The 13,821-nt window shown below is 35.9% G+C and overlaps 1 protein-coding gene across 1 annotated transcript in view; it reads right to left on the bottom strand.

Moving 5' to 3' along the window:
* Positions 1-831: 831 nt before the first annotated feature.
* The window catches only part of VPS13A (vacuolar protein sorting 13 homolog A), a 255,636-nt gene continuing 242,646 nt past the window's right edge, over positions 832-13,821 (bottom strand). Inside the window, 4 exon segments of the mRNA XM_030292769.1 lie at positions 832-2,238; positions 2,333-2,407; positions 5,082-5,205; positions 7,839-7,924. Of these exon segments, the coding sequence (XP_030148629.1) occupies positions 2,188-2,238; positions 2,333-2,407; positions 5,082-5,205; positions 7,839-7,924 (336 nt within the window). The 3' untranslated portion in view covers positions 832-2,187.

Here is a 13,821-nt window from a genome sequence, read left to right as displayed (position 1 = left end):
AGAGAGAAAGGTTAGGACCCGAGCTCCCTGGATGGGGAAAAACACATTATTTTGGAAAAACGCTGGGAGTGTTTGACTACAGCAAACCCCCTCAGGTGTAAGGTCCCTCTTAAAAATGTAACAGACACACCTACTCCCCCTCAGATTTCCCCTCAGGAATTTGACATTCAAAATACCTAGCTAAACCATAAAACTTATGTTATACATGGGACAGTATGACCATTCTGACTCCTCACACAATGGAGTCGAGCCAATCAGAATGGACAACCCAGCACCTAGAGTTGTCTAGTCAGTAAGGGTAGAATCTGAGAAGGGACAAGGGGAAAGGGAAGGGGATGCTGACCAGAACCTTATGAAACAAGGACCCTTGACTATAGTCTGCAGGCACTTACTTTCGAATGTCCCCTCTCTGTAGAGAGAGCTTTCATACTATTCTTCCTTTCTGATCTCATATTCCAATAAACTTTGCCTGCTGCTCATTTTGTGTCCACCTCCTTGATTCTTCGAAGCGGCAAAACAACGAATCCCTGGTACTGTGATAAAAAGTTCTGCAACAGTGGTAGGTAATGAGGTACTTTGTTAGTGGTCCTGAATGGAACTCCAGTAAAGCAACATTTCGGATGAGGACAATCTGATCAAAGTTTTCTGGCCACTACTCTCAGGCTTAATTCTAACGTAAAAGTGGAGGAGCTTGGCAACAGGGACAATGTGTATGTTACTTTGAACAAAAGTCATCAAGGGAGCGAGCACACGCTACCATGGGATATGAAATCTGTCATCTTTTGATTCAATTTATATTCAGCAAAGAAAAAAAACATACTGGGAGACTACTGATAATAAACAATGTTTTTATAATCAGAGGGAAATCAAAGTATTTAGTAGCAGGATAGGGTCAGGAAGAAATACAATTACAGTCTGGCATGCTGTTTATTTTAGCTTTTACAACAAAGCAAGGGTTTGAGGACCCTGAGGAGAATTTCACAATTATTACTATCCAGAGTCTCCAATCCCAGAAACAGTTTATAATAATTTCATGGCACATACGACATGCATCAAATACTCTGTATTATTCAGTAACGAAATAAGACACTGCATTGTTCTCTTCATGGTTCGCAGTCATGTATTCAACCCCTTTCACTTGAAAAAGTACATTCATATTATATTAATTTACAAGATCTTGGACAAAAACCAAGAAACCCCCCCCCATGACCTTATTTTTATTAATGTGCAGTCCATGATTTTTTTTCTGATGAGCTTTTAAAAGAGTGATTCTCATTTGAATAACTGTACAGAAAGCACAGCAGAAATTCCCAATCTTTTGCCAACAGAACAGGTAATTAACACTTTAGGGTACATATATTTACTTACAAGAAGGGCTGTCTGTTCTGAAGCATAACTCACATCTAAGATGGTGGGAATTTTATTTCATATTTCCAATGAATGGAGAGTTGTTATTTTAAGGCTTCAGGGATTTTCCTGTAAAGTCAGCAATGTTAAAAACGTGACTTGGGTAAACCGAGTAGATCCCATGAAGTTGGCTTGAGAAAGTATTTCTAAGGCTTCAAGCTTGAAGGGGTATTACTCAATCTGTATTATAGTATATTAAAAAATGTTTTTCATAGTCATGCTATGGAAGTATAATTCAAACCTATCCTTTATAAAAAAATAAGGAAAATAATACCAAAATATTTATCTGTAAAAAGAACTTCGTGTTTCTAAAGAAACCACCACTAAAGTTTTTGATACCGAGGCAATGTTTAATTTGATCATTTACCCATCACTGATTCAGGGAGTCTGAAGATAGAAGTTATAAACTTCATGACAGAAGTTTAAAATGTGAACTAGAAACATTAAATTTACCTCCATGTGGGGTGAAATATGGGCAATTTCTCTACACTGCAGAGAATTACTTGGAGCAAGTATTTAAGGTTCATCAAATAAATGTTTCTTTTGTAAAGTAATTAGAATTTTAACCATATGCATGATTCAAGTTAGAAGACCAAATGGATCTCCAATGAGTTGAAATATTTTAATCACCTGATTGTTTTACCTGATTGTAACTGATTTTTTTTTTTTTTTTATTTACTTGAAATTACTTCTGTACTGTACTTCCCAGACTGGTTTTGAAAGGTACAAGGTAGAAACTCTAATGATTTATTGTTGTCTCTCTTCAGGCAGTATTCTCCATCAGAATCTCGGGGAAGGTTCTCTTGCTTCTTCTAGTTTCGTGAGGATCCACTGTTGTGGGGAAATAAACCAACATTTGCTTATTTCAAGAACTTGCAATGAAACTCAAAATGTAATCAATGTAAATCTAGAAGTTGGCTTTTACCCTAGCATCTTCTGGGGTCTTGAAGTTAATTATTTTTCCAAACTCTTTGGCATGAAATACAGACTTCACTCGTTCCTATAAACAGAATAACTTCATTAAAATGAAAATCCAGTTGCAGAAATATGATTTTAAAATGCCACAGTTTTATAAATCTGTGCTTAAAGTGTCCACCTTACACAAATTATGTACCTAAAAAAACAAACATAAAAAAGCCAAGAATGAAGAATCCAAGAAGAATCAAACACAAATGGGGCGGGGGGGGGGGGGGGGGAGGGAAGGGCTAAATTCTAACATATCCATTATCACTAAGCTTAAGTTACAAAGCTTTGAGATTTCAATTGCTAAAGCTCTGTAACTTAAGCTTAATGATAATGGGTATGTTAGAATTTAGCTCTCCCCACCCCACATTTGTTTACTCAAAGGATGAGGAGATAAGTCTGGGAGCAGTGTTCCTCCTCCCCCCGCCCCCCTGCCCAAATAGTTTCTCAGATAGTTCTTGATATATGGCCATGAAATCATGATGAGCTCAGCTAAAAAAAATTATATGTGTGTACATACATACACATGTATGTAACTTCTGACATTTTAAATTGGTCATGCAATAAGAATGTAGCTTAAGCTTAATGTCCTCTGCTTTTTCTTTTTTTTTTTCTGATGGCCTCTACTTTTAACATTCTTTAGGCATTCTGTTCAATGTTTGTGGGGAGAGCTAATAGTGGATGGTAAGCATGAGAGAGTCAAACAGAAATAAAAGGATTATTCAGGAGGAGGGCAGTTTACTTCCATTAACTATAGGCAGAGCTGCAGAAGAAGAAATGTGGGGGTCTCACAGGTTGAACAATTTCTCTATGTAATTCAAACATCCATGTAAATACAGACTGCAGAAGAAATCAGATTCTTTTACTTAAAAAAAAAAAAAGGATATACACTGATAAAAGATTTCAAGGAAAAGTAGAAGGGAAAGAAACCAAGAAGGTAAGAAGAAGGTTATTTTTGGAGAGAGAAAAAGGTATGAAAAAAGCCAGGAAAGCAGTATAGGCTAGAGCAGAAGGTAATAGCCACTATCCATTACTTTGTATAATAAGGCCACAGGGCCTTTCATTTTCTGAGTGAATCAGAGAAATTCTCAATGTGTAAGTTGGTCTAAGATCCTCAAGAACAAGTAGCCGGTCTACTCTTGAGCTGTTCGTGTCTTTGGAACGAGTGGGAAGACTAGAGAAATGGTTTTCTTTCTTTTTTTTTTTAGCGTTTATTTATTTTTGAGACAGAGAGAGACAAAGCATGAACAGGGGAGGGTCAGAGAGAGGGAGACACAGAATCTGAAACAGGCCCCAGGCTCTGAGCTGTCAGCACAGAGCCCGACGCGGGGCTCGAACTCACGGACCGCGAGATCATGACCTGGGCCGAAGTCGGCCACTTAACCGACTCAGCCACCCAGGCGCCCCGAGAAATGGTTTTCAATGGTTAAACACAAGGCCTAGGGGCAGTTCTGTTCTACAGACTAGCCAAGAAAACATCTGTTGTTTTTGCCTGCCTGTGTCTACTGCCCTTTCTTCCAGCAACAACTTTTTGAGTCTTTGGGTAACTACTTCTCACCTTCTCTCACTCCAAATACTTCAGATAGAGTTGACCCTTCCTTCTTGGTAGCATCATGGTGATCCCATGACCCTCACCTGGCCAACTGGCTCACACCCACTCTCTGACCAAAGAGATTAGTTCAGGAATAGGCATGTGACCAAAGGTGGCCCAGTGAGACCCAGGGAGATGCTTTCATTCTGCTGAGCTAGTAGGATATAAACCTGGAACTCCTGCTGGCCCGGCTTGACAATGAAGCCAACACTGAAGAAAGTAGGACCTAGAAGCAGGGGTGGTGAAGAAGGAGAGAATGGAGGAGAGGAAGGGAGAGAGAATAACCGCTAATGACACCATTGGAGCATATCTAAACTAGCAGATAAAGACCTAAGACTTTCAGTTACAGGAGCCAATTAAATTCCTCAAAGTCAAAATGCAACAAAAATAACAAAGAACAAAACTTACTTTGGTTGTGTCACTTACAATATTTCCTACGCGCACAGCCAATGCCAAAGTGCCCCCTACACATAGGTATCTGGTCAAATACCATGAAGCCAAATACCTTGTATTTCTTTGTATCACATATAATATGTAGTGCAACCTTTACAACTTACAATGTATAATGAGTCTCTGCTGATTTGCCAAAGACAAGCAATTCATTTTATCTACATCCAAGTACCAGGCACTGTGCTAGTAATCAATGCAGAGTGAGAAATGGTATCTGCCTTCAAGATTATAACTGAATTGGGAAGATAATATCTATAAAAAGAAAAAGAACCACCAACAATGGTCTATTAGAGGGAGAGAGAACTTTTTAAGTATGTTTTTGTAAGATTTTCAGGGAAAAACATTTTGTATGGAACTGCTGGAGATTCTGACGTATACAAATGGATTTCTCATTTGAGTGTCCTGGACAGCAGTGAGAAAGCGGGGTTCTGTTACTGAATAGAAAATGAAATCTCAGGAACACTGTTGTCCATGTAATAGCACATAAAGTATCACATTTTTTCTTGGCCTAGCTTTCTTTTCTTTAAACCTGCATAAGACAGAAGGTGTCAAGGAAAACCATAGTAAGACAAAGCAATGTCTATAAAAGAGATGGGAAAATTACAAAGGAGGACCATTTCAATTTATTACCTTCAGTTCCAAGTTTTCAAAAAAAATCTATTCAACATACCTTTGCTTCAATGCGTAATCTTCTCCCATGAACAATGAAGGGCTCTTTGGTAAACTCATCAAAACTATACTGCCACTCACATGTAAGCTGTCCAAATGTTCCTTTTGTTACAAACAAGACACCGCTGGGGGGAAAAAAAGAACCCACTGTAGACATAAAGGCACTTATATCCAGTAATATAATAATAGCAAGATATACATTCATTGCAAGTGCACATAATGCAAACAGAGACTGTATTATGAGTCATAAATAACCTTAAGGAATTTAAAAGAACTGAAATCATACAAAGTATGTCCTCAGATCATAATGAAATTAAACTAGAAACCAGTAACAGAAACAATTATTTCTAAATGCTTAGAAATTAGCATACTTCTAAATAATCCATGAGTCAAACAATCTAAGAAATTAGAAAATGTCTTGAACTGAATGAGAACTAAAATATAACACAACATAAAATTTGTGGGAGGTAGCTAAAGCAATGTTTTGTGGGAAATTGGTAGCACATAATACCTAAGTTAGAAAAAATGAAGTACTTCTAAATTCAAATATGTAAGACGCTTTATACAAAATAAACTTACAGAACCTATTATTAACCAATATTTTGGAGAGCTTTTGTGTAACTAATACTTTAGAATAAATGTTTTTATTACCAAAGCTCCATGCAATAGGCTTACCAACCTACCTCAGAAAGAGGTTTTTAAAATTAATTCTTGTTTTCCCATTTTTGAGGGGGGGGGGGGAATCAAGAAATGAAAATGCATGGTCTATAATTCTATTTAATCCTTCATTCAAAGGCTTTTCTTCCCCAATTCTATCTGGTTGAAACATCAACTCTAGGTGCAAGCAGATTATTTTTTTAAGTAATACATACTTTAAGTCAAGGGACTGCAATAAAGAAAAGAGCTGGCTCCTGATTGGGACAACTAATCAGGACTTACATCTATCACTTCAATCTTCTGTCTCTGCTCCCCTTTCTCACCAATCCTGGATGACAGGTACTAGTGGAAAAAGCCAACTGGTCCTCTCCTAGGTCCTCAACCACGTGGAAAGTCAAAGACAGGCTCATCTCGTAGTATGTTCCTGGTACTCCCTTTCCTGACTCAAAGACCTGTTTTTCTTTTTTTAAGTTTATTTATTTATTTAGAGAGAGAGACTGAGTGAGAGCAGGGGAGGGACCGAGAGAGGAGGAGATGGTGGATCCCAGGGAGGCTCCACTCTCAGCGCCAAACCCAACACCAGGCTTGATCCTTCAACTGTGAGATCATGACTTAAGCTGATATCAAGAGTTGGACACATAACCCACTGAGCCACCCAGGTGCCCCTCAAAGACACTTTAATTCTCAAATATGAAACGTGGAAATAAAGGAAATCCTAGGTACGAGTACTACCTTTCACTCAACTGCAACTAACTTCCCTTACTTTATCAGGGTTTATATGACTTCCTTTAAAGAGATCCATTATGTTGAAAAGTTTTTCAAATCTTGCAAACTAATCTATAAACTGACTCTTGTTTAACTCTGATGAGTCACACAGTTCGCTTCGTCAGTGGGGGAGAGGGTTAATAAAAAGATGACTGAAAATCGCTAGAACAAGAATGCTTGAAGCATTGCCCCCCCAATTATAAAAGTTTACTGACTTAGATGCAAAATTTAGTACATACCTATAAATGCTAAAGTAGTCCTTTACAAGTTAAGAAAGATCTCCATATGTTGATATGGAATAATCTTCAAGACATAGATCTTAAGCAAAAAATTAAAGTACAGAATGGTATGTGTAACAGATTCCCATTTATGTTAAGATACATATGCGTGTATGCTTGTATAGGCAGAGAGTACTTCAAGGAGGAAACAGGTAAAAATGGTGGCCTGTAGGACCGGGAAAAGAGGGACTGGTACCTCGGATGGAATGAAGATTAACTTTTACAAGTATACCTTCTAATACCACGTGGATTTTCTACTTTGTGTTACTTTTAAATAAGAAAATTAATATAGTGTTGTAAATTCTAGACTCGGAAGTGGTTAGTATGAAAAACGTTAGAAATGACTGCTAAGTTCAACAGTGAATTTGAACTAATAGGTGCTAATACAACTTCACCCTTCTCAATAGTGAACGAAACCAGAGGTTTAATGACAATTTCTTTCAGTTAGCCATAACCTCTCCTCCTCAGTCACATTTCACTCTGTGCCATCCATCCAAAACCATCTTAATACTGCAGCAGCTGACTCTTTCCTGCAGTTTAACAGTAACTCCTGCAAAAACTAGCCCCTCTGAAGCTATGCCGCTAATTTTGCATGTACCTCTATCTACAGGTCTACTTGAGGATCTGGTTGGAGCTGGGAGTATCCACGTAAGAAATCACCTGTCTCCAGTGATGTATTTACTTATGTGACTGAATCTCTATGTATGCTAATGGATAGATATCACTAGAAGACTTCTGGAGTAATCTGAAACTGTACACTTTTTTCAGAGCGGGAAGAAATGGTACTGTGAGGACAGTTTTACGGGAATTTCTAGATTATTCAAATTGGTTGAAAAAATACTAAACAATTTACGTTTGTGCATGGCTATGACTTATCTGCACTCATGCACAAAGCTGAACATAAATTTATGTAGTTTTCTGATGAGGCTTGTAGAGCAAGAGGACCAGAGTTAGCAGGAATCGGGGTGACTATGTGCCAAAAATGGTGAATGTCAACTGCTTCCCTTCATGAGTGGCTCTCAGTTAACCTCTTACCAAATTACATTCAACAAAGTTACCTTTTAGTTATCATTAACATATCTGTTTTGTTGATCATGACATGGGTAAAATACTTGTATTTTGCAAATCTTCCATTTTCCATGACCTAAAAAACAGGTGAGAGAGAGTGAGAATTTCATTAGTATTTCTATTCTAATGCAAGTAATGCATTGTGATCCTCTAAAAGCCATTTCTCAATGGGGGAAAATTATTAACATATTTATACAGTAAATACATCATATAATTGAATGTTCAGAAAATTATTGCTGCTTCCTTTCTTAAAAGCACCTATTTGTACTGATTTATTCAAGATGACTCAATTGCAGCTATATCAATGTTTAATGCTGGATTTTTGGAAGATAATGTCATGACCTTACAGAGTTTAAATTGAACCTGTTAAGGTTACTATTAAACTATCACATTCATTTTCTCTTAAAAAACATACTAGTATTTGATCACCTATGTACAAAAACACATGTAAATGCTAACACATTGTAAACATATGTATCACATAAATTAGTATTGGCCCCATCTTGCATCTTCCCTGGAATTTTCCTATCTGCCTTACAAACATGCTTTTCTTTCCCAGTCTCACAACTCATTCACAAATGAGAAGCAGAGTGTCTGTGGACAAACACGAACTGTGGGACCTAATTAGCATATACAACAACCTTTATTTTCAAGACTGTGGAAACACTGTCTATCCATGACATTGTCAACAATTCTTTGTCCCAGAAAATATAAAAATAATTATATAAATGAAATACACATCATTTTTAATTCTGTTGTAAATATCATTTACTCTGAGGACAGAGTTACTTTGGCTACTTAAAATATATTGTGGGCTAGCCTACTTTTTTTTTTTTTTTACTTCATTTTTTATTACTTTTTAAGGGCAAACAGTGTAACTGTGACTAAGATCCCTCAAAAAGAGGTATGTTAAGAATTCAGCCGAAATGTCAGATCTCTTGAAGAAATCCAAAAGAGATAAAAAGATTTCAGAAAATTGTGTTCCATTAGGCTATGTCTAACTTAAAATTAAAAGCTAACAAGTGACTTCAAAATAATCTTAGGTCATATTCTAAGAAAATATAAAATATTAAAAAGTATCAAATTGCATAGGAAGAATAGAAATTTTTTGCAGATGACAGTATTGTCTGGAAAACCCAAGTATATAAACCCAGTAACTTTGTTTTATAAACACAGTATCAAATAGAAAAATGGAAGGAAAAAAATTCTGTTTATCAGGATAATAAAAAATAAATATTTATGCATAAACTTAACAAATAACATGCAAAATTTATGTCATAAAAGCTATAGCACTATTGAGGGGAATAACAGAAAACGTGAAAATGGAAATCCATGTCGTATTCTAGATAGAAAAATTCATTACAATAGTGATGTTATTCCCTTCCCCAACCCCAATTTTTACCATCCAGCCAATATGACCCCTGGATAGGGTGTGTTAGTTTCTTCTGGGGAGAGAAAAGGAAGTGATTTGACAAAATTATACTAAAATTTCTCTACGAGAAAAAGTGTTGATACCCAACAAATTGTAAAAGCTGAGTGAGAACTAAGCTAGCAGACATGAGCACAATTGGTGAAACGGTTAAGTGCTCACTGGCAGTAATACACAGATGGGTCAACAGAAAGAATACAGATTCCAGAAACTGACCAAAATGTACACTGGGACGTTATAAAATACTACATATCCAAAAACAGGGATACATAAAATCCAGATAGCATTTTAAATTACTGGGAGAAGCATGTTTATTAAATGGTGTTTCAGGTAACATGCTAGCTAAAGCTGGGTCCCCATTTCTCTCCATACCAAATCAATTCCAGGGGGCTCATGGATTTAGGCATACAAAATGAAACTATTTAAGTACAAGAAAAGGTAACATTTAAATAACCTTAAAGTGAGACAACCTTAAATATAAAACACAAAGTCTATAAAACAATATAAAAAATTGTTAAGTACTTGGAAATTAAGCATTACTGGGTGGCAAAACAGTAAACAAACAGAACAAAGTAAAATAACATAAAGATTACAGAATAAACTGGGAAAATATCTGTCAATCCAGAGATATGGAGCTAATTTCATAACAGAGAATTCTAGGAATATGAACAATTCAACAGAAGAAAACTGAGTAAACCAATAGGAAAATGTGTTAAGTGCAACAAATCTGACCAATAAACATATGAGAATATGTTCAACAACTCAAAATCAAGAAAATGCCAATCAATTAAAAATACCCTTTAAGTGAGGAATTTGACTGCTAGGATTTATCTTAAGCAAAACTATGCCAAGATATACATTGTAGAATCTTCACAGTAATACGAAGTTAAAATCATACAGGGGACTGTTTAAATTATAGTATAGCCATACAGTGTGACATTATGTGGTCATGAAAGAAAAATGCAGATGTGCATAATGATATAGAAGGATGTGCAACATATATTAAATGAAGAGCAATTACATTGCTGGGAATGAATGGGGGTACTAAAAACATACATGTACACTTATTTATATATTCACAAGACATATCTGGAAGGGTTGGTGATAACACACTACACTGTAATAGCACTTATCTCTGGGCTTGAAAAGGTTAATAGTGGGGGCAGAAGTGAAACTACTATTTTTAATTTTATACACTTTTCAGTTATTTTTTGTATTTGAAAAGAAATTAGCTTAAAGGTATTATTTTCTTTTGTTCTGTATAACCAAGTTTAAATATCAAGAGTACAGGGGCACCTGGGTGGCTGAGTTAGTTAAGTGTCTGACTCTGGATTTCGGCTTAGCTCATGATCTCAAGGTTCCTGAGTTTAAGCCCCACACTGGGCTTTGTGCTTGCAGTGCGGAGCCTGCTTATGATTTTCTCATTCTCTCTCTCTCTCTGGCCCTCCCTTGCTCACTCTCTCTCAAAATAAACTTTAAAAAAAAAAAAAAAAAAGGTTAAAAATCAAGAGTACACATGCTGATCTCAAGAATATCACCACTACTGTAAGTCAAGAGTCTATATGCCTCATTAATAATCCACAACCTTCAAACAGCTTAAAAGCTATGGTTTACCTCTAGGTATCTAGCTTCTATTTTAATGTTTTAAATTTGGGCATTGTAGATGAGCCTGCTTCGCAATACTTTCCACTTTTCACACCCAACTTAAATAAAATGTAACCTGTGCATATAAGCAATTAAACCAATGTCAAACGTCACAGTAGCATCTGGTGGAAGTAAAAGCTAGAAATCCCCCCAAAAGTCACTCATGCTATGTTTTCTGGAGCTCACCAAAAACCTTAGATGCAACACTCGAAAGACAAATGGACACGATTGTCATATAGCTGCCTATTTTGAACATACACTGAACTGTGCTGTTATCAGAATGGATATATTTGAATAAATATCAAAGATAAGTCCTTATATAGCAAAACTCATTACAAACAGGTGAATAGAGAAGAATAGGGAACCCAGTCCCATAGAAGCATGGGAGTGAAAGAATATGATGGCTTATCAACCATCATCTTCCATCATGCCGTAAAATCTACAAACATCATGCCTTTGATTACAATTTCCTAATTATTTCACTTTATAAGTTTTCTATATATTTAGACTTTTACTTTTCATAGCATCATTATAAATCATTTCAGGAAAAAAAAATTTTTCAACCTAAAGCAAAGTTACTGTTCATCCAAACACGAACTTATATACACATGAAATAATGGAGAATCAGGTAAGTGTCTTACCCACCTACTCTTCAAAGCAACCTCGTATGTGATTAGCTAAGATTACAGTTAAGTGACTTGCTTGGGGTCATACTGTCAGTTGCAAAAGTGGGCTCAGAAAAGTGGTTTCTTCCCTTCTAGTTCCAGTGCTTTTCACTATACCATGATGTTTCCTCTTATGGTGCCAGTCACACGTTTCCCATGGTACCTCAAAAGTGTCTTCAATATCCCTGATGCTGGATGTTGCTGAAGCAGGCTGCTAAAGCAGTGCAGGCAGGCTGATTTTTTTTTTTTAGGTTAGTAGGGTTCAAATAGTTCAGTGTTAATATCCTGTCTTCCTCTTTCCCAAACAGATATTACGTATCAATGTTTCTGCTGAAATAATTTGTGATACCCTTTAAAATAAATGAAGAACTACAAAACTAGGGCTAGGAATCACTATATAGAGCCTTTGCATAAAGACAAAAATTTGGCTGAAATCCAATAATTAGGCTGAAGTATCAAGTACATTAGCCAGTATGTTAGACATGTTAGCCTCATTTAACATGTGGTGTAAAATAAAAAAACAAATTTTGCCTTATTCATTAAAATACACATCATCGTTTGAGAACACAAAGGAACTGTTACATATAACTGTCAGAATTTATAGATAATTAAAATGTATGGTTACTGGTGAAAGGGTTCTTTTTGCATTAGAAGAGTATGTAGACCTTAGTTTATTAGATACAAATAAATCCAAAGTGACTGCAAACCTAGAAATACACTGATGGTAGGAACCTATAAGATAGGGGTGTCAGGGTCACCCTCTACTAACATCCACATTTCATATCAGGTAATTCCAATACTTTAGAAAAAGAAGAGACGCTGAAAATTATATTGCTAACACATTCAAGTCGTCCAAATGCTATGAATCAGCAAAGTTCTATAACAAAAATATTTCTGAAAAGAACAAAGCAAAATATGAAAACACAGATACGGGGAATAAATCACAAACATGGAAGGCTTTAAATCCCAAACAATCTAAAGTGCTAATATTCATGGCAGATTTACTTCAGGAAATTGGATGAAGGATAAGAACACACAGTTCAGCAAAACAAAACAAAACAAAACAAATCAAAAAACCCCCAAATCTGATCAGTACCTGGCTCTTTTGGAAGACCACACAGTCTCATGGAAGTATAAATGGTTTTTGTTGTTTTTTTTTAAAAGACAGAAACATGAAGGATGAGAGGAAAATGAAATTCATCTAGATGAGAAATAAAGAGTAAGAATGCTATCAGACAAGACAATCTACTGGACAACAAATAAACAGCTTTATACACTGGCTAATTTGAATAGTCAGCAGATGATGGGGAAAGAGGAAAGGCCTATAAACAGATTATACTAAAAAATTAAGCTTGTTTTTAAAAACAACAAAATGTAGGTAGGTAATCGTAAATTAAAATAGTAAAGGCTATCATTTGTCAATTATTTAAGAAGTAAATAGACAACTTGTTCAAAACAATCGTATCTTTAGAGAAAAATGTGACCAAGAAGCATAACTTTCCTAGAGTTATTAGATTAAAGGTTAGAGATAAAAACTGTTTTACTAATTCACTTCAAACATGAGAGATTTCAGGGCCCTAGCCAGGAGACACAAGGCATTCAACCATGCTTCATGATAAAATGTAGTGGAAATTCATTACCTCAAAGCTCAATAATTTCATATACCTAACACAATAAATGTAACCAACAGTGAAGGAGTGTTATTTGGCCTATTCTGTGAGGCAAGTTGATGTGGAAAAAAAAAACAAAAACAAAAAAACCCTTCAAATCTCAGTGACAGTCATCAAATCTGGTAAGGAATCAGGTCTTTCTGAATCTCCCATACCTTTGTCTCCTCCCAAGCTAATGAGCTATTCTGATTGTTAATCAAAAGGGTAAATTCTGCTAACAGTTTAGACCGGGAAGGAAAGTGGAGTATAACCCCGCCAACTTAAAAATCAAATCAAGTAAACTACTACTACCTTAAGAGATATGAACTATCATCAACTGGCTCAACTCAAAGACTGGAGAAAGGACAGAATTATGCTCATGACACAATTATGTGCATTGATAATAAAAGACCATTAAGTTGGCTCTTCCAGAAGAAGGGCCAAAAATAATTTTAAGTGGATAGTTACAAGTCTCTCTAAACACATTTCCAGCAGAACCTCTACTGAGCATCATTTATTGACCCATCATGCTACACATACTTAAGAACAACTTATTTTAAACATTTTAACATTTCTCTCAAAATAG

This window comes from Lynx canadensis, chromosome D4, assembly GCF_007474595.2.
Source record: "Lynx canadensis isolate LIC74 chromosome D4, mLynCan4.pri.v2, whole genome shotgun sequence".
Classification (NCBI taxonomy): Eukaryota; Metazoa; Chordata; class Mammalia; order Carnivora; family Felidae; genus Lynx; species Lynx canadensis.
This window is presented reverse-complemented; position numbering and strand designations above follow the sequence as displayed.